A 21,867-nucleotide genomic window follows, 5' to 3' on the forward strand; every position below is an offset into this window, starting at 1 on the left:
TGGCATTTGTTTGGGATCCTTGGAAGACCTGTAACTATCCAATATACCTCTGCTAGCCTGCATTTTCCAAACATGTCTTGTACACTGGAATGCAGGTTCCTCACTAAAGTGCTTCAGCAGCTTTATATTCATCACACTCTGCAGAGAAAAGCATCCGTGTCACTTCTGTCTTTCCTTCCAGCACCAGTGATGAAACAAAACTAACACAGGCTTCAGTCAGCTGTACATATACAAAAAAAAAAGCCTTCAAGTAAAATTTAAAATGCAATTCTAGCTTGTTTGACCAAGGACCTTTTCCAGCTGGAGCTTCTGAGACGTTTCAGCTGCTGGGGATTTGCAGTTCAGAGCAATGCTGTCATCATTGCACTTATCTTCGTCTGACTTCTGTTTCTTTCACTGCTCCCCACATATTCTCGGATTTCTGACACTGTGGCAAGGGCACTTTGCTCATACCCTGTTACAGATGCAGCATTTTATTATATCTGTATATTAATGCCTGCTGTGTATCTTAAAAAGCATTTTAAAAGAGACTTTCTCTTGCAGCCTGGCTTCTTAGTAGAAGCATGTAGCAGTAGTCCTAAACAAATGCTACATACAGATGGCTGCATATCTTAAATACTTGACCTTCCCCCACGCATGCTTCTTGTTTCTGTTCAGTTTGGTGGCCAACTGCTCTCTGCTCAGTCTGAGCAATTGTTTATGTTAAGACACTCTATGGAAGAAATTAATAGCTTGCATCAGCTGTATGTGCTTGATAACTGCTAACCATGCATTCTCACTCCTCGATGGATGTTCTCAAGGCAATTTAAGCAAGAAAGGTATTTGAAATTGAATATGATTCATGGTGTTTTCCTGAGAGGAGGGAGTTGGGGCTTGGAGCCCCTTTCAAAAGAAGGAAATTTTACCATGTCTTGTGTTTTCTTGAGGAGTTCAGTTAGGGTGTTTTTTTATTATTTTTATTTTTTTTCTGCTTGTGTTAAAGGAATCTATGGGGTATGCTTGACGTGTGATCTGACTGTTATGTATTTAATCATTGATGATTAAAGGTAGGGAAGCATCCGTCTCCTGGATCTGTTTATCTTTTGTGGGCGGTGGGCTTTTTCAGACAGAAATAGAACTGGAAATCTGTTGTACAGGCATTTGACTTCTAAGCTTGAACCAAGTGGCTGAGCTTAGATCCCTTTTATGTTGGGTGCTGAAGCATTGAGCTAAACACCTAAATTTTGACCGTGATTTTAGATGCAGAAACTAGGTCGTAGTTCACAATTTTTATTATATACAGCATCTGTTCATAACTGTTTTCAAAGTAACTTGTTCTGTAAGATGTGGATCACGCTAAAATCTATCAGCTTTTTGAGTTGTGCAACATGAGGTGCAATAGGGTTTCTCTAATACAGCATCTCGTCTGTATTAATCTCTTGTAGTAGGTTTCACAAGTATATCAAGTGCTCTTCAGTACTACAACTCACCATTGAAATTGCCACTAAAATGATTTTTTTTTTCTTTGAAGACAGTAGCATGCACATTTTTACAGAGAACACTTCCCTCCCCCGGTCAGTGTTAAATTGTCCTCTTTTGCAACTTTAGAGACTATATGGGAACACTTCTTAAAAAATATGCTGCTTTTTTCTTTTGTCAGAACAGAAGCTTGTTTGTAAATACACGACTTAAATCTTATCCATTAAACTGTGGCAAAATTCTTTACATGCTTAGCAGTGTGACAAACAAGTTTTTGCCTGCATTAACCAGCTCAACTGAAAGATGATTTCATTTTGCTGTAATACGTTCTTTGGCACTTCATTTTATACGCAGTTGTTTAGAGGACTTATTTTTATTTGCACTTAGAAATGCAGATTAGTTTGTCTCACTTGCTCTTCTTCTTAGTGCGTGAGTGGAAGAGGTGCAAGGGATCAACCCAAGAGACTGCCAAAGGTGGCCTGCAAGGAACAAAAAGAGGTATGTGTGTGAGGAGGGCAGGACCTGTTCTTTTTTGAAACATACTTTTTTGATTTATGGTATTTTGGAGGCCTGTATTTTTGCACGTGTCCTGCTTGGTGGTATTTTAGAGATGTATGAAATAAATTATATACTTTCTGGGAAGCCTTGTGGTTTACCATATGTTATATATGCCTCACTTTTTACTCTAACTGAAAAATGAAACTTCTGCAGTCACTTTTTAATTATAAAGGAAAAAATCACTTTTTAAAAATAATAACTGTTCTTCCTTAGAGCTGACTTTAAAGACAAAAACTCTGTACAGGCTGCCTCGGTTTTAAACCAAAGGTGTTGAAACCTAGCAGTGAGGGTGCTATTTGTGAATTACGCTTTAAGACAACTTTAAACTTTAATTTTGTAAGCTTCCGAAGAATTTGAAAATTCAGAACAGTTAGCAATAAAAGCCAGATCCCTCCCATGCTCTGCTATTGCAGTTGATTATATCTTGCAAGTGTTTGTAACTCAGGTTTTAGTTCCTTTTGGATCTGTTCTGCACAGTCCACGGTAAAAGTTGTAGGTGGAGTTAACGTGCTTTAGACAGTCCTCTACCTAGAAACATTGTTATGTTGCCTAATTACTGTAACTCTATAGCAACATTATTACAGCACAATGGTTACCAGGATTTGCAATTTGAAATGGAAAATGTGCAGAACTTTTAAAACCCAAATGAAATGATGATGCTGAATTCCTAAGCTTCCTACATCGGCAGGTCTAATAAAAGATGTAATATCCACCCACATGCAGCTTGCTTGTATCCCCCTCAGTGACACGCATCCTCCCTACCCTGGGCAAAAGCAGTTCATGTTTGCATGTAAGGCTGGAATCTCTTGTACTGTTTAAACAGAGAAAATTACCAATGTTTATTAAATCCCTTTACAGAATCATTAATTTTACTCTTTTCTGTCATTTCCATTCTGGAACTGCTGCAGATGTAGCAGCAGTGTTTGATGTAGCAGCCAAAAAGAAAGCCAATGCTTGCACAGTCATATGTAATTCTGCATTGCTGCAGGCTAAAGAACAGCATTTATGAGAAGTACCAGGGTGCTTACTACACACTGCACAATGTTAGAATTCATTTAAACATATTTATAACACTTCTGTGCTTTGAAATGTACAAACAACAAACGTAGGTATCAAACTGCATGTTGAGGTGGAATGACTGGTATTTATTAATTACTGTGCGTTGCTAAATTAGATCAAGTGCAGTCAGATGCAAAGATGAGCTAAGAGTAGTTTTATGGACCAACATCTGTGAAACTTCCTTAAATACACAAATCTTATTTGCAGTGCATGTCAAGTGGCTGGAAAGTACAAAGTTATCAGTCCTGATCAGCTTCCAGTTCATGAAACTCAGAGTGCGTAGAGGCTGATGTTTTCAGGTGCAGACGTTTCAGCTGCGATTCTGCTGCTACAGAGGACTGAGTCTGGCAAGTAGTAGGGTAAATGTAGGGAAGGAAAAGGCGCTTCCCATAATGGTAATAGCTATTATGATAAGTGCTCCCGGAGGAAGGGCTGAGTCAATCTTTAGTGATCTACAATAAAAATAGAGAAACAAAATGAGGTTGGAAAAGGCCAAATAGTAGAGTATTAAAGGAAAAGAAAAATAATTTCTCCATTAATTGTGTTCTTCCCCATGATTAAATCTTGGTTTCAATTCTTAGGAAGCTTTTATCTTTACTTTGGCCTACGTGGAATGGAAGGGATTTATACTTTCCCTTCATTTTCTGTTTTCTCTAGCCCATGAAAAGGGACGTAATGCTTTTCTACAGGCATTCTATGAAACGTCTACCTCAAGCAGCTCCAAGAGGCAGCACACTTAATTTCAAGTAATTTGGACTTTATATCCCTCAGCAAAATTTCCTTTTCGGTACCCCTTCATTTTGTAGGAAAGCCTTGCTTCTGCCTGAGGGCTCTGCAATATGGCAACAGTAAAACAATGATCCTTCTTCTTACACCACCTTCCACTGAGCATAAAAGCTGAGGTTGTGTCCTGCTTCAGATTTATGGTTCCTTCATCTCTACCCAAATTCTTTAACAATAGAAAGGTCAAGTGGTTTTCCCTAGGCTTTAAAAAATAAATATAACCATTATTGTCTTTATGATCACTGTTACTGTTAAAAGCCCAGGCACAGCTGTTTACACAGTTACTCTAAACCCTGTAATACTATTTAAACTGCCAGCAATTTATTGTTTTTGCAATATAAAGCACCATGTGTCTCCAGGATTGCGCTAGGTGATGTGCAAGCATACAGTGAGATGTTTTCTACCTGCAGATGTTAACTTCAAGGGCAAAACCTGCAAACAAAATCGTGTCACACACCAAGGGGAGTGATAACAGAGAAGTCCATACTTTGTATATAAGTGCACAAGCAATATATGTAGTTTGTAATATGTGAAAAGGAGATTATGCTTCTTTTTATGCATATAAGGGACAATTATATGCTTTAGAGCAATCCTGGAGCTCTATTTTTCTGCCATCATCAGAAGGAAGCGCTGCAGATGTGGTATTTTAAAGGAGAGCTAAAGGAGCCTTGCCAAGCTGTGCTGTGGGGCTGGAGCCCCCCTCAGCCCGGCCTGCCCTGAGGAAACCTGAGTGCATCAAAGGTGCAAAGGCAAAGATTAAAGCGTGCCCAGATCCTCAGCAGCAAGGTAGGCTTTGTTTCTCCCGCTCTGATCATCCTGCCAGCCTGGTGCTAGGGAAGGAGAGGACCGAGGCTGCTCACAGTGAGGCGCAGAGGGCACAGGGGGGGCCTGGTGTGCCAGGCCCGGGGTCTCCATGCTCAGGAGGACCATGGCTGAGGTGACCATGCCGGGGGTGGCCTTACCCGGGGCCACCAACCCGGGGGTGGCCGTGCCCAGAGCCCCCAGCAGCCGCCTCAGCGCGGCTCTGCCTTCCCTCACAGCCCGGCCCTCAGGGAGCTGCCGCCGCTAAGCGCTGAGGCGAACACCGCGCGGAAAACACCCAAACACCATTTTTTTCATTTCATTTCATTTTATTTCCTTTCCTTTTACACATTTTTTTAATTTTTTTTTCACCGGGGGGGGAGGGGGCAGGGCACCCTCCCTTCCCCCTTTACGTGAGGCGCCGGCGGCGGCTCCCGCCGTGCCCCAGACGGTGGGCGGGGAGGAGACGGGGAGGAGGGAGGGGAGGGGGGGGGAAGGAGGAGGCGGTGCGCGCCCCCGGCGGGTTCGTGCCCGCGCGTCGCCGCCGCCGCCGCCGCCGTCTCCGCAGTGAGGTCACGGCGGGGGGGGGGAGAAGGGGAGCGAGGAGGGGGGCGGCGGCGCGTGCGCGGCGCCTGCTCCGCTCCCGGGCTGCCGGGGCCGCCGCGGCGCCGGGTGAGGGAGGCGGGGGCGCGCATGGGGGGGGGGGGGGGGCGGCTGAGGCGAGGCTGAGGCGGTGAGGGGGGAGCGGCGGCGGCGGCGGCAGCCTCGGGGCCTTGCGGCGTGAGGGGAGCGGGGAGGGGGCACCGGCACCGGGACGCTGCCGGTGGGGCCCGGCTGACGCTGATTGCACCCCCTCCGTGTGTCTCCCCGCAGGCCGTGTGTGGAGGGGAGGGGAGGGGACCCCCGGCACAGCCCCGAAGTTGGCAGCGCGGCGGAGCAGGCCCCGGGAGCGCCGGCTGAGGGCTGGGAGGCTTCTGGTACCTCAGCACCGAGAGGCTCCGGGTGTTCTCTGAAGGGAAAGCGGCCGAGGATGGCCGCTCCCGCACCGCCTCCCTGCCTGCCGAATCGCCCTTCCCGGCGATTGTGTGAAGCGGCGGTGGGGTGCGAGGAATAACCCGTATCGCGGCGTGTTTTTATGGAAGAGAAGCGAACAAATATTTATAAAACTTAATCGTCTAACCTCTCCAGTCTTAATTTTGTAGTATTACACGCGAAATGGGTCACGGTTTTTTTCCCGTTGGAGGCTGAAGCGTTAACTTCGTACCGACAGGAATGCAGAGCGTGGTGTGCCGGAGGTAACCGAGATCGCTTCAGATTGTCCTGTTTTTTGTATTTTTTTGTATAAACCAGCAGGAAAATGCACGCTCGAGACTTTAATTAATTAAAGGGTCTGGTGTGTAGCGATGGAAAGCCCTCAGACAAACTTCCCGCTGGGTCTGGTTTCGGAGCAGAAGAGGACGGGGATGCAGGAGGACGGGAGCCCCCCGTTCAAAAAAGCAATGACAGAAATGCACGTAAGCAGCCAAGTGCGAGTCGTAATAAATAAATTGCCAACAATAAAGAAGGAAAACTTGGACGAGTATGATGAAACTCCTATGGAGGCTGATGGGGAAAATGCCAAGCCAAACAGTACTTCAATCTCTGAGCCTTTGAATTTAAATCCAGGTCTGAAACACACATTGGCACAGTTCCACTTGAGCAGCCAGAGCTCCCTGGGTGGACCAGCAGCTTTTTCAGCACGCTATTCCCAGGAAAGTATGTCTCCCACTGTCTTCTTGCCTCTTCCATCGCCACAAATCCTGTCTGGTCCACTGCTCATTCCTCCAGACAGTTCCACCGAGCTCACTCAGACGCTGCTGGAGGGGGAATCCATCTCTTGTTTCAAAGTCGGAGGGGAAAAAAGACTTTGCCTGCCTCAAGTGTTGAATTCGGTTCTCCGAGACTTTTCTTTGCAACAGATTAATACCGTGTGTGATGAACTGTATATATACTGCTCAAGGTGCACTTCTGACCAGCTTCATATTCTCAAGGTTTTGGGAATTCTTCCGTTCAACGCTCCCTCCTGTGGGCTGATTACACTGACTGATGCTCAGAGACTATGCAATGCTTTACTACGCCCTCGCACTTTTCCCCAAAATGGCAGTTTTCTCCCCGGTAAGAACACCTTGGCCCAACTGAAAGAGACTGGCAGTGCCTTTGAAGTAGAGCATGAATGCCTGGGCAAGTGCCAGGGTTTGTTTGCACCTCAGTTCTACCTTGCGCCGGACGACCCCTGCATCCAGTGCCTGGAGTGCTACGGGATGTTTTCACCCCAGACGTTTGTGATGCATTCGCATAGATCCCCCGACAAGAGGACCTGCCACTGGGGCTTTGAGTCAGCCAAGTGGCATTGCTACCTTCACATTAACCAAAAATACTTAGGGACATCAGAGGAGCGGGAGCTGAAGCATCTCTTGGAGGAAATGAAGGAGAAATTTAGTGAGAAAAACCAGAAAAGAACTCGGTCCAAAGTAAGTTGGCCTGCTCGTGTAGAACTCCTGAATCTTTCTCTGCTCACACGTAAATATGCTGTTTGGAAGCACGTTACTTGCCTTTTGTAAATGGGAACGCTTGTCAAATCAAGCCCAAGTTAAATCTGTGACAGGGCTTCACCATGGAAATATATTTTTGATGAACAGGTGCTGTAATTTTCCTCTTTGGGCCCTGAGTAATTTCATTCAAGCCTGTTTGGTTTTGTTGGTCCTTTTTCCATTTTCAGATAGGCAGTCTTTGGAAAGTTCAGAACTGTTGCGGAAATACTCATTCTCCCTTTTGACCTTTGAGTACGTTTTATGCAGTATGCCTTGTGGCAGCTGAGCACAGCAGAAAGGAGCTTGAAAATCAAGTGTTGCGAATTTCTCTGTCATTTGTTAGGTTTACACCAGCACACACGCTCATGGTGTATGGCCACCTAGCCTGCCAACCACCCATCCCACGACTGTGTGCAGGGTAATGGTGCATCAGTAAGTTGCTGTTCAGAAGCCCAGCTTGTTCAGCTTTCTGTTTAAACCAGTGGTACAGAGAAATATGCCAAAAGAAGAGGGGGTTTTAAGCTGTCCAAGTAATGAGCTGTAGGCCGGTATCTTGACAATGGTTAATAATAGACATAGTATTTTTTCCTAAAATACCACTGCAAGTCTGCAGTGTGGCTCAAAAATACAGAGCTGCTTTTTCCCCAGTTTAAATAATAAGACGAGCACCAGATACATGGTGAACGTTGCTGGGGAAATAATCACGTCATGCTCAAGGAATAAGTTTTTAAAAGGGTATTTGGTAGGGAGCAGAGAGTAACAAGTAGATGACAATGAAATGTACAGGGAATGCCATCAGAGATGTTTGCCTTTGCAGAATATGCAAGTTTATTGTGCATAATTTAAACTTAGATGTTCTGAAATGGTTCCTGCCCTGCGCTGTGTTTCTTTTTAGTTTATTGGTCATTTAAATGTCTGCTCGCTGGCTGCTGGTTTGATTGATCCCTTTTGCCTGTTGGGTTGTGGACTCCAAAGGAGCAGCAGCAAGAGCAGGCTGGATCAATGGGCCCAAAAAGGTGTGCAGGGTATTTGACACCTTTCAGTGTAAGCTCCTCAAAACGTAGTGTTGCAGAAGGGCTTATGACAGGAACAAGTATTTGTCCAGCTGTGCCAGCCTGCTGTAAGGGATTTTATCAGAACATTTCCACGGAAGTCTGCAATATGGCTTGCTTCCACATGCTGAAGTGCTTAGAGATACAGGTGAGCTCATAGCGAGGAGACTGCTCGTCGTCTGATAAAGGCTGTCGTGACAATCTTTGTCCTTGCAGTGCCAGTACAGGTAATAAACTGTCTCGGAGTACATGCATCTGTGGAAATAACCTTCCAGAGTCACACCTACAATACTGCTTGCTTCCTGCTTTATGGTGGCAGATTTCTGACCACAAGATCTTTCAGTTTCCTGTATACGGATGAAAAAATAGCTCAAGTTAACAGTAGCAGTCATTTGGACTGGACTGCTACAAAAGAAATATTTAAAAAAACAACTCTTTCTGGAGTCTCCCATTGCACACCTGTATAGTTCTTTCTTCTAAAGCAGCACATGAAATCAGAGTGGGAGAAAAACTCTGAAAGCTTGAGCAAAGATAAAATGGTGGGGAGGGTTTTTGCCTTTTTTTTTGGCCTCGCGGATATTCATCTTGAAAGTACAAAAGGTTAGAAGAGTTTAATAGGGGAGTGTTGGGATCACAGCCGCTGCTTCCTTGTCCTGGGGAAGCTTCTGTAAAATAAGACCCAAAGCAAGAAGAAGAAGCTCGGAGGTAGTAATAATACATTTCTAATTAAACCTTCTAATTTCTAATGTCTTTGGGACATTCCAGATGAGATCGTGTGCCTTGCCTCTCTCCTTAGCATTTCACTCCAAGCTTACTCACCTCCCAGCGTACTTACACTTTTGCTTTCAGTATTTTAACAGTAGCCCAATGTTGGCCCTCCCCTGCACACAGTTTTGTGCTAATAAGAAAGCTGTAGGCTGTGCATTTGCCACCAAGTTTCTTGTTTTCTGGCGAGTTCTGGGCTCCGTGGCATCACGCCTGCCTGCCCACTGTGGAAGTGCCTTTGGAAGTGCACGCGGCACAGCCCTTGGCGTCGCCACAGTTCTGGTGGTTGCTGCACTAAAACTGTCCTTGGTTCTCAGGCCACGAGGTGACCACTGTGGTTAACTCCAGAAATGCCTCTTGAGACAAATGGCAAGACTTGCTGCCTAAATACGGAACGCACAGAAGGTTTTTCTAAGTTGATGTTTTCTGATGCAGCCGGAGTAATCTTGTTTGTTACTGCGAAGGGAATGGAGTTGTTACTCCACTCAACTGCAGCAGCCTTGCCCAGATTTCTAATAAAAGGTCTCAACTTCCTTTAGTGGTCTTCTCTCTAACACCAGTCATTTGCACTTCATTCTGGTGTTTCATTTTGTAGTAAAGCATCTGGCAAGTGCGTATTATGATGTGGATAGTTTATTGTAGAGGCTCATACAAGCCTTGGAAGTATGAAATCCTCTTTCTGCCTCTCTCAAGCACTCGTAGCATGTCCCTGGCAGAGTTCTCAGCAGAGCTTTTATGTAGGTTTGTAAAGAGATTTTCTTTCAGTTTCATTGCTCCTTTACCCATAATGGGAAATTGGAGATGGAAGAAAATTCTGGTGCTTGCATCACCCTGTACCTCTGCCAAAGGCTGTCTGCTTTCCAGTACCCCAGTTTGTCTGCTGCTGCCCAACTCTGTCTATCTGTATTAATGAAGTGCCATTCCACTCAGAAGTGTTTATTAAAATGTGAATAATGTGTGCCTCTCTATTACAGGCACACTTACTGGGCTTTATTTATTTATTTTTCTTCGCTTTAGGTGGATTCACAGCAGAGCCTAGAGTTATCCCAGTGGTATCCCGTTATAAAGCAAGAAGCAGAAGCTGAACCTCAGCCACCTTCCTTTTTCCATCCCAGGTAACTGAATTTCCTGTGCAGACCTCTGAGCATCGTATGCATGGGTTAAATTCTTTTAACTATTTAAAGATGGCTTCAAGTGGAAAAAGAAGTATGTACTTGCAACCTGAAGTGTTAGGAAGAATAATCGAAGCCTAACTTTTATTAATTTCTTAGTGTAAATATTAATGAACTGCTTATGAGAGAATTATTGGTACGGGACTCGAGTTGTGATGTATGAGTGTTCTTCAGTAGGAAATAAATTTGAAATGTAATTACAGTTTCCCTTCTCATAGTAGAAATGGCAGAAGCTAAATTTTAATCTTTCCTGTTGTAATGTAACTCATGTCTGTGAAAAGCTGCACAGGGCCTATTTACCATGAGTGCAACTTAATTTGCTTTCAAAAAAAAAAAAACTTGCAAAAACTGTCTGAAGACTTTATCCCACACTGAAACAATGACTGCAGCTGAATTGTTGGTTGATTAGTTTCCTGGTTTTAGAAACCAAGTGCGTGTCCTTCACATAGTGTGCACTTTGTATTCTGCATCAACCACAGAAACAGCCTTTGTTGAAGTACCTCTTACCCTCCATCCCTGCGGGGCAATGCATTTAGTTTGTACGGGTGAGATCAGGCTCTTTGGACAAGCAGCATGCATCAAAGCGACACACATGCACACTAGTTCCATGCAGACACACGAATAGTAGAAATTTCTGATGGTTCCTCTGTTGGCTGCTTCTATTGGTGCCCCTTCAGAACCAGGAGGAAGGAAAGTGGTGAAGGCAGCAGTGTTGACTCCAACGTCATGACAGTAATTATCTGGGCACTGACCTTAACAGATCTGGCAGTTTTTCCTTCTGTACTAGATGAAAGCTGAGTGGCTAGGTTAAGGAAATAGAAACAATTTTTGCTAGAAGTCAGGAGATGTGAAATCCAGACAGATTTGTAAATGTACGTGGAGAAAAAAGGTGGTCTGATGCTGGTCTCAGGTTTGCCACAGCACTGTCAGTACACAGCTTCGCTGTTTAAAGCGCAGTTTGCTCATTCCCACTACACTGATCCCTTCCGCCATTCTCCGTTGCTAATACGAGGATTATGAAAATGCTAGAGTCTGGATCTGGTGCCACTCTAATTTCACTCTTTGCATTTAAATGAAGACTTCAAATGAGTTTGGTATGATTTTTTTAATCTGTCATGTTTGAAAAATCCGTTTTTTGATGACTGTAAAACTCTATCTAGATAATCTAGTCAGTAAAGATGAAGTAGGTCATTAATTTCTTTTGTGCAGGAAAAATTTTGAAAGGATGTGCTTATTTTTCATTGGAACTTTTACTGTTTGAAATCAGATTAAATTAAACTTACTGCTCTCATTCATCATTTGTTACACATTTTCATTCTTGATTGTACTGTTCTACTGTTGCAGTTACTACCTTTATATGTGTGATAAAGTGGTTGCCCCAAATGTATCCCTTGCATCACAATACAAGGACGTTGCAAAAACAGCAGTCAAAACTTCAGAAGTAATTAAATCTTCACCTGGACAGTCAGAGAAAAAGCTCAGTAGTGGAAAGCACAAAAAAGTTGCCTCGTATCCAGAGCTTTCTCTTGAAGAACAGGAAAAAATTGACTTGAAAACTAGCATGGAACAGCATAAATGTTTAGGTGAGTGGATAAACTATAAAGAAAATTCTGTTGAAAACTTTTCAGTTTTATAGCATATAATTTTGAAAAGCTCAACACCAACCCAGTATTTTCTGATTGTTTCCACTCCTGTTTTCCAAAAATTCTTTTGACCTTTTCTTAATCTTCAGTCCCCTTTGCATTTTTTTTTCCACTCTAAGTTTAGTTTCCTGTGATTATTAGGCTGTGTTCTTCTTTTATCTATAGATCCACCTGTGTCAACTCATTCTGCAAGAGGTGGAAAATCCGAGCGCATTTCTACCAAAAGCACTAGAGACTCTAGACGCGTTGAAGTAGGTAACGTGAGAACCTTGTCCCCCACTCTCATGAAAGACATCAGTTGTGAAGATGACAAGGGGAGGATCATGGAAGAAGTAATGAAAACCTACATCAAACAGCAGGAAAAACTAAATACTATTTTGCGGAGGAAGCAGCAGCTTCAAATGGTACAGTGCCAGTCTGAATGCCTTTAATGTTTGTCTACAGAAAACTAATGTTAGATCTTTGGTTCTAGAATCAATCTCACAGGTGACTTTCATGTAAAAGCACCAGAACACACAGATACTTTTCCACCAGCTTGAATCCAGACAGCAAATATTTAACGTCCTGTGCGTTTATTAGGTTGGAGTTTACTAATAATCGATGTGTTTTCAGTTTGTAACTACTGTGTTCAAGGAGCTCCTTTTATTTTATCCACATGAAAACTACCTTCAAGTGTTTTCCAAACATATAAATATAGTTTAAGTCCTCTAAAAATTTCTCAATATTTAGGATTTTAAGGATCCTAATATCCATCAATATCCTCGGAATGATGCTATCACTGCCATTTGTAACAAGAATACCACCTTCCTATTTCTATTTGATAAATCTTGTTTCTAGGGGATTTTATTGATCTTTTTAATAATGGATGACATTAGAAATTGGTGTTCATTTGTGATTTTGCCTCATTTCTATTTTCTATATTAACTTAGGTAAATACTGTCTTGGCTGCTTACATTCATAAGCCAGACCTATATTTTTTAACAGTAAGCTCAGAGTTGGTCAGCTCAGATAGGGTCTCAGTGCTGATGCTTTTAAGGTGTTCTGCTGTTGGAGGTAAAGCTTAGAGAGAAGTTTAAATATATATGTATATTTTTCAAAAGGTTTTAATGTTAACAGAAAAAGAAGCCAAACTGTTTCTGGAAGCGCTGGGTACTTGAAAATATAAATAATGTCATTATATTGAATGGAGCTCTTGCTACAAAATTCCATGGCAGCACTGATAAGTAATAAGTACCATTACCAGGCTATTGTTACCTTAACGTAAATGTGCTCTTTTGGGCCTCGTTGTTTCTAGATACACATTTAAATTACAAGATCGGTGTTTTGCTTCCCTGGTGTTAGAACCAAGGTGTATGTAATCCTGATCTGTCTCCATAGGAAGTGGAAATGTTAAGCAACTCTAAAGCTATGAAGGAACTAACTGAAGAACAGCAGAATTTGCAAAAAGAACTTGAATCTTTGCAAACTGAGCATGCTCAAAGAATGGAAGAATTTTATTTTGAACAGAGGGACTTGGAGAAGAAACTGGACCAAGTGATGAAGCAGAAGTGTACCTGTGACACCAATTTAGAAAAAGACAAAGAAGCAGAATATGCTGCACAGGTGAGAAGTGTTTAAGTAAATTGCAAAGTTATCACTCATCCAATGTAAGGTTTCGTCTTCTCCATATCTTCTGATGCCATAGACTAACTCCAAAATAAGGGACAATGACAGCATGTTTATTTCCTTGTCCCTTGACTGAAACTGAGGGAGAAACTTACAGAAACACTTCATCTGTCAGGTGCTGTATGGTTCCCTTTTCAGATACTTGTGTCATATTGCTGAGGAAATAATTAATCGTGAACATAAGGTCTACAGTATTCTCATTTAAAATAAGTAATGTTTTTAATGCATGTAGGCTTGTCCATGTTACAGAATTAAACATTATCATTTTAGTTACAGAAATAAGCTAAGCTGATAATCTTTTTCTTCTTTTTATTGGGAGGGAGGAAGAGGCAAGTACCAAACCTCTTGACTTCCTTTGCGTCAGGTTAGCAGCATACCTTGCTGCTCTTTGTGTTCCTTGGTGGTACCATCTTCTGCACCATCTGATGAAACCCCTTCTGTGCTCTATCAAAGTATTTGATCAAGAATTCTCTTTTGGAAATTTTTGGGGGATTTTTCCCCCTGTTCCTGTCTCTTGGGTTCAAATATCATAACCTATGGAGGTTTTTCTTTTACCTTCTTTTTGACTTGTACTATTGCTTCTTTATGATGGAGGTTATTCATGTCATTGCAATAGGAAAAATCCACTACATGACCAAGACAGACTTGGAAAGTCCCTTTTCAAAATTCGTTGCTGTTATGATTAAATGTGTATTGAAGCACTTCATGCAGTCACAGAAAACATAGTCTTTTAAAACAAACAAAATCCAAAACATAAACTCAGTAAAACTTTGTGGTCATTTGATCATAGTTTTATATACTATCTGTTCTTATTGTCTCAAAATAAGAAACAGGCTGTACTTGAGAGACTGGTTTTGGTATTTTTAGGGAGTAGGGCAGTGACTAGCATCATAAATCCTTCTCATGAATTTAATTTCATGACATCCCGCTCCACAGATTCCTAGCCTTTGCTGCCAGAACTAATCCTCTCTGACTAAGGTCTGATTTGCCAAACATCTGGTACAAGCCCTATTACTGCAAGTAACAACATGTTCTAATTTATGAAGATAATCACGTATGGTGTGTTTTGTATGGCTTGTGTAGTTTACGTTCTTTAGAGGATAAAAAACATAGATTGTTCCCCAAGGAGGTATATCAATTGTTTCATTTGATGTTAGAATACTAAATATGTTCCTTCCATGAAAGTATTCTTGATTATTAGTTGTCTCACTATCTGGAATATATCATTTGACTCTTTTTCTTCATTTACCACATCTATTTTTTGGACCCCAGGTTCCAAGCAATTGTCAGAAGCATCTGAGCTAAGCAGAGGTCCTGGCAACAGTTAATTTCTCAGAGCTGTCTATACAGCATTGAAAGCAGCTTTAATCTGATGTCTTCTTGAATCCAGTTGCCCCTTTCTCTCTGAGAACTGTGGCCTGAGAAGTACATTTGTACTCTCTGTACATTAAATGAAATTAATGAAAATAGAGGGGTTGGAATTTGGGTAAATGTTTGCTCTTCTATCCAGCCCTGCCTGAAGATGTACTAAGTGTTTTCTCCTCCTTTTTTTTACTCCTTTGTTGACTTGCCTAGTTTAATTGCTGCTTTACCCTGTCAATCACAACAGGGCAGTATAACCAGTACTGAAGCCTTACGTTACAGCTGGAAACCAGAGCTCAACCAGAGACCTGCTCATGTAGTACGTGCTGAGACATGCAGGCAGTGGGCTTTACCGTGCTGCACCAGTCTACGTAATCAAAGCAGTGGAGTCAGAGGACTCGTGTTAGTAGGCTAGTGCTGTCTAAGAACTACTAAAATATTTCTGATTATATTAAGAACTGTTTAAATGGTTCTTATTACACAAGTGAAGGTCAATGTCCATTGAGCAGTATGTTTCTCTGAAATCAGCACAGCAGTTTCTGTTGTTTTTTTTTTTTTCAGTGAGATGTACATGTAGCGATTATTTAGATAGATACCCATCATCATCATAAATGCAGATGGAGTTTTTAGATTCACTCCGCTTCTGAATCTATTTTTAAATTCAGTGAGGTCTTTTCATAAGAAACAAACATGTAAATCAGTGGTAGACAAGATAACTGGTTTCTAGTCTCCCTGTTGTAACTGAGGGTAGCATACATGTAGGCAACTTGACATGAACTTGGTCACACTTGAAAAATTCCTTAGACTTTTCCAGATCTCACTGTAAAGAAGTTTTGATTGGAAAGAACCGACCCCAATAAATTCAAATCAGTTTCTTGATTATTTAAATCTAGGTGCAGTATTTATGCATATATAAGTATGGAGTTGGACTCAATGATCCTTATGGGTCCCTTTCAACTTGGGATATTCCATGATTCTCTAAACAAACTGTGGTTAATTTTAAAAAATGATTTTGTTTCATATATATATATATATATAACAGAAATGCCTTTTTCAGTAGTGGCTGGTATCATTTGGTCTACTTAAGTCTTTCTGATGGTCTGGCAAGTTTCACATTCATGGTACTCCAAAGATTAAAAACTTATTAAATTTTCTGCATTGAAGCACAAAATATTTCACAAGAAATCCTGGATAGACTTGTGTTTATATTTGAACACACATAAATGCGGTTATGTTCAGGATTTTCTGCATCTCATTTCACTTTCATTTATGCTAAAGAATGTCAAAAGCAGTGTTGGTAGTTTTTGCATGTTCTAAAAATGCATTAAGGCTTTGGAAAAAAAATATAATATTTTGTCAGGTGAGAGAAGTTAACTTGGGAAGTGGAAAAGTGCTATTTATTTTGTAATTTGTGAAACATCTGATGCAGACATTATCACGGTCTTCCGTAACATATTATTGATATGGGCTGATGTGGCAGTTCATCTAACTAGAATTTATATGTGTTTAAAAATCAATGTCTTCCATTTTTTTGATTATAATATGATGTTTGTGGAACTTTCCTTATTGGTGTCATTTGCTACTGGTATAGTAGGTGTAGCATAATTCTTGATAACTGTAGAAAATGAGCTGATAAATAATCGTGAAAAATATTTCTATCTGATTCATAGGGTGGTCATCAGTGGGTTCTTGAATGATTGACGTTTACAAATACGTTTGCTAAAATTAAATGTCTGTCTTCTCTTTTACAGCTAGCAGAATTGAGACAGAGATTGGATCATGCAGAGGCAGATAGACAAGAGCTTCAAGACGAACTGAGGCAAGAACGAGAGGCAAGGGAAAAGTTAGAGATGATGATAAAAGAATTGAAGCTACAGATCTTGAAATCTTCAAAAAATGGAAAAGGAAAATAGAAATTCAAAGAGGAAGCATGACTGTGTCTTTCAAACAGGGTGTTTTGTTTTTTAACGAATTGTAAGCTGTTTCTGTGTGATAAGAGAAAGTATTCTCTACAGATTTCTATTTGCCAGACAAGTCCAGATGAAGATATACATATATATAAATAAATAGACAGGTATACATTTTTAGATTTTCCTAACTAATGAAAATCTGCATTTATTTGTACTGGTGTTTCTCAAACTATTGAAAAAAAAAAAAAAGAAACTTATGATTCAGAGTGACCAGTTTCTGTTGATTTCTAATGCAGTCTTAAGGACCCTATACCTTTTAACATTGTCTGTTAAAATATAGTTGGTGATCTTTATTTTAGTATCAGTTGCACATCCAGTTATAAAAAAAAATATATAAAAAAATTGAAAATTCTGATTTCTTCAAGGCCAAGAATAGTTTGGGTTTCAGTGAGAATTTTGTGTTTTCTAATTGGAGAAAGTAAAGGCAGCTTTTCATCCAAAAGGTAATACTCAAAATCACCATGACAATAGATGATTATCAGAAGTGATTTGCCAGCACGAGTTTTTCCCATAATTTTGTTACGTGAAATCAAGCTGATCTTTTCCATATGTGCTATTTAACAATTCATTCTCTCTGAAGCATTTTACAGTAATCATTTGGTTACTATGCTAGAAGAAGAAAACATTAGGCTTTTTTTTGTAAATTAAAAAAAAAAAGCATCAAAAATGAAATCTTCTAAAATATAAAAATCACATTTTTTTTTTTATTGTCTTTTGTACTGCAGGTAAAGCAGACTGTTTGTGAAGGCTTGTAGTGACAGGAGAAAGGGCAATGGTTTAAAACTGAGGGAAAGTAGATTTAGATATAAGAGAATTTTTTTAATGATGAGACACTGGAACACGTTGCCCAGAGAAGTTGTGGGTGCCCCATCATTAGAAGCATTCAAAGCTAGGTTAAACAAAAAAAAATGTAAAAAGGAAATTAAAAAATAAATAAATAGGAAAGAAGATAAAAAAAAAAAAAAGTATTGGTTTCTTTGGTACCCCAAGCCTCCATGCTTTGAGCTTCTTGCTAACTAGTGGGTTTTTCTTTCATCACATAAAACAGGCCTTAACTGACATAATGATAATTGCTTAGAAAAATCAAGTTCTAAGATATGGCACTTTGAAAATCACTTTGATAGTTTCTACATTTGAATGGCATGGTAACGTTGCCATGAATTAAGAAATACAGCATGTTCGTTGAGCTATAACATTTAAAAATGTGTAATTGTACAGAATTTCTGTTTTATGTATATATAACATTTACTTGAGTACTTCAGAAGTCTGATGCCTGGTAGATTCAATGCATGACTACAGATTAAGATGAAGTACTTCTTTGCACTTCTTTCCAAAAAGTTTGATATAGCTGACAGGTGTTAGCTGATTATGTCGATGACTAGAGATGTCTTAGCAGTTTTGTTATTTCACTACATAATTTTAAACTGTGCTTTAGCTCCTGTTACGTTTTTTAAGGTACTTAGGTTTATAACTCTCATAATAATTCAGTTAGTACTGGTGAAACCACTAGTAAAAACCTACTAGCATCGATTTTTATTCTGAACTAGTAAAACTGAAAACTTCTAGTTCTTCCTTATCTCTCTGTTAGTGGTATAATAGGATTGAGTATCATAGAGAAAGATAAAATTGCACAAATCTTTCAATTGAATGAAAAATTAGGTAATAAATGTCATGGAGTCATAGAATGATTCTTTTATAGCTGTATATAATTTTGTCTATGGGCTCTGTGTCATATTTACACTGATAATTAAGGCAGGTTAGGTGAAAAAATATGAAACACTTTGGCAATGTTAATCAGAAAAGAGGGCCCAGATTACATTTTTCCCTTCTTCCTCAACTCCATCTCCAAATTACGACTGAAAAAAGAATAAAAGACTGTCTTTACAGCCTAGTGATGGTTTGGAAGGAAATGTACTGATTATAAATTATTCTGCTTGCGTGTTCACCACTTGCTTTAAGATCACTTGTATGTTTTATTTTAATAACCACCAAGAACATGGCTGTAGGGGGAGTGGGCAAGGATGTTGGTAAAAGTGTGATTATTGGGCGCTGCAGCTTGAAGTTTGGATTAGCTGAATTGATAAATAGGAAAACACCATCATGGGGAATGACGAGGTTTCTTCTGGGTATTATCAGAGGATCAAAAGAGGCTGTTTGGAGCTGCTTTTCAGTATCAGTGTTTTGAACCAAACTTGTTCACTTGTCAGTGTAGAGAAGGCCACGCGTTAGGGCTGGAGTTTACGCAGTGTTTGTAGCTTAGCTGTCGAATGTATGGCATCCTCACGGGGTTATTATACCAGAGTACTGTATATTCACTCTTCATTCAGGTCTTGTCCGTGTTATGTGACTTCCGCTCCCATTTCCCATTTTGCCACTGGTTGCAGTGGGAGACCAGTACAGCCGGGGGTCTGTGCCTCGGGCAGTGCTTCCACCGCGTGCTACCCAGGCTCGCTGGCTCCTGCTGTAGACCAATAAAATGCTGGTGGCCGTAGTTTGTACTAATATTTTCACTGCTGCAAAAACTTGAGCAGTTTATAGCAGTTTTAGCAATTCCAGCTGCAGGTAAGGTCTCCTAATACTTCTAAAACATCTGGCTGAAAAAGCTAATTGAGCATTTATTAAAATGACTTAAAAAGTAGCTTTGTAAATATTCCATTTAGTTAATCTGAAGTTAGGATGCATTTTAAATTGTTGTAATCCTCTTAAAATTCTTAAATACTACTTTCAGGTTCTTTAACATAACATAAATAATTTTCATACGTGTAGACTTAATTTTATACTGATTTTAAGTAATAATGTATACATAAATGTGCCATAGATTTTGTGTGTTCGGTCTTTGAAAGATAGTTTTTTAGTAAATTGTAAATAATATGATGCAAGTTCCAGAACAAATATATGTTGACCCTTTTTCACTACCTTATGCTAGTTAATATTGAGTGGTTTATTTTACAACTCAATACAGGAACTTGGATTGAACGCTTAAGGGCCTTCACTTAAGTGCACACCTAATGGTAGAAACGAATTCTGTCACTAGGTACCTGCTTTTAGCCATGGCATGCTCGTTTTATGTGTTATTGTTTGTTCTGCCTTCAGGTTTTGGTTGCTGACCATTTAGGCAGGAAGCTGTTTTCTCAGATAGTTGTGACATTAAGTCTTTAGGAAGAAAATCCTGGAATTGTTCGCAATTTTAAATCTTCGTTATTAAACACCTAGACTGAAATCAAAGTTGCTTAGTGCACCTTTTAGAACAAAGTAGGATTCAGGCAGAAATAACTAAATTGCTCCTACGCTTTTTGACAAGAACTTTCACAAGCTTTGTGTGCTCTGATGAGCAAGAGAATATAAGAATCGAGAGAAATTTTGCCGGTCTGAAAGTACCCTCATTCATGGTGTAGCCATGTGTCCTTAGACGAAAGAGATTTTATCTAAAATCTCCAAACTTGAGTCCGTCTGTGTTTTAATTTTTGTAAAGCATATATTTTAGCTTGAGAACTTAGGTGAATGTAGTTACATTTCACATCCTCCAACTAATTTTATTCTATATTTAATATATTAATAGCCTAGGTGTAAAACCATTTGTATATAGTAAAGGCATAATGCAATTAGTGAAGTAGGAAAAGTGGAGTGGGAGCATAAAGCTACCAGTGGCCTGAAAAAATACGGCTTGGTCCATATTTTAGAAGTCACAACTGTTTATTCATACATTCTTGATTTATACTGGGGGTTGGATAGCTATAATGTGTTAAGAAATTTTTGGAAAACTTTCCTAGCATTAGTTGTGAAGTTGGCCTTGAAGTGCTGTCATGGTCAGCTTCCTAGAATTCACTTGTTTGTAGAGTATATATTTTGACTGTCAGCAAAGATAACAACTTTGTATTTTTTCTGCACTTAATTCATGTAATTGATCCACACAACAGAGTTTTCTATAACATGGTGAAGTCAACAACTGACATAACGACACCTACCTGTTAATCTGTGCTTGAACTATACCAGTAGTTTTATTGAAGCTGTCAGCAGCAAGCAGCAAGAAGCTGCAAATTTTGATCTTTTTGCTCATTTGTAGTGAGAGAAGTGTTCATCAGTGTTTTCATTACAGAAAGCTTGTAGAATTTTCTATTTGTTGCACATCTATTTCAAAAAGATCCTTTTTTTTTTTTTTAGCTTTTGTGAAAGCAGACATTGCTTACCAATCGCATGACAAGTTCACTGTGTGTCTCTATTATTTAGATTTTTGCCATTACTTAATTTTTTTTTTTCCAGAGTTAGTGGTTCAGTTGGGAAATGCTTGAAAAATGAGTTTTAAGCACTTCATCAAGCACAGCAAATGGTTAAAATTTTGTATTTGGAAAATTGATTATATGTAACAATACCAATCGATTTTTTTTGTCTTCGAATATAGATACCTCACTTAAAGGAAAGCACAGTTATACTGTATTTAAAATAATTCTAGGAAATAATAAAAAGTTGGTCTAAAATATTTTGTTGCAGTTACGTTGCTTTCTGTGATGGACAAAATCTGTTTTTGTGTTTTCCTACTTGCTCTCAGAAGTATTTATTGATGTTGACATGCCAATACGATTATCTGAAATTCCAGAAAGTAGTTGCAAAACACCAGTCTGTTTAGCTCAAGGCGACAGGGTGGATGACTATTCCGAAACCGTAGTAAAAGCCTGTGAAAACGATCAGTGCATTCAAGGATTTTTAATACTTTGCCAATGATGTACAGTCTTACTGCTAGCGTTGCTGTGGTTGCATTACATGACACACAAAACTGTCCTCTACCTCACGTGAGATTAACAGATATTTTATATGGTTTTAGTAAACAAGAGGCTTCTATCTGGTCACTTAGTTTACAAATTTTGAATTATATTTATTGAAACATGACATACTGTGCTCTTAGCTTATACCTCAATTGTATTTTGTGCTGTTATCCATTTTCATGCCATGTAAATACATGTACAGATTGTGGACTCAAAAACAAATAAAAAACTGTAATGTCACAACGCTTG

At 39.9% G+C, this 21,867-nt stretch overlaps 1 protein-coding gene across 4 annotated transcripts; it reads left to right on the plus strand.

Moving 5' to 3' along the window:
* The first annotated feature begins 225 nt into the window (after positions 1-225).
* On the plus strand, positions 226-21,861 carry SKIL (SKI like proto-oncogene). Of its 4 annotated transcripts, XM_072042358.1 has the most exons (9): positions 226-818; positions 1,885-1,956; positions 4,480-4,644; positions 5,533-7,169; positions 10,064-10,161; positions 11,563-11,801; positions 12,027-12,265; positions 13,239-13,463; positions 16,640-21,861. In XM_072042358.1, the coding sequence occupies exons 4-9, from the start codon at positions 6,063-6,065 to the stop codon at positions 16,799-16,801; spliced, it is 2,070 nt and encodes a 689-aa protein (XP_071898459.1). In that variant the 5' UTR covers positions 226-818; positions 1,885-1,956; positions 4,480-4,644; positions 5,533-6,062; the 3' UTR covers positions 16,802-21,861. The 4 variants fall into 4 exon arrangements, with proteins under 4 accessions (XP_071898459.1, XP_027320059.3, XP_027320058.3 ...); XM_027464258.3 differs by lacking the exons at positions 226-818; positions 1,885-1,956; positions 4,480-4,644 and adding an exon at positions 5,140-5,231; XM_027464257.3 differs by lacking the exons at positions 226-818; positions 1,885-1,956; positions 4,480-4,644 and adding an exon at positions 5,222-5,331.
* The last annotated feature ends 6 nt before the right edge of the window (positions 21,862-21,867 follow it).

Source organism: Anas platyrhynchos, chromosome 9, assembly GCF_047663525.1.
Source record: "Anas platyrhynchos isolate ZD024472 breed Pekin duck chromosome 9, IASCAAS_PekinDuck_T2T, whole genome shotgun sequence".
NCBI lineage: Eukaryota > Metazoa > Chordata > Aves > Anseriformes > Anatidae > Anas > Anas platyrhynchos.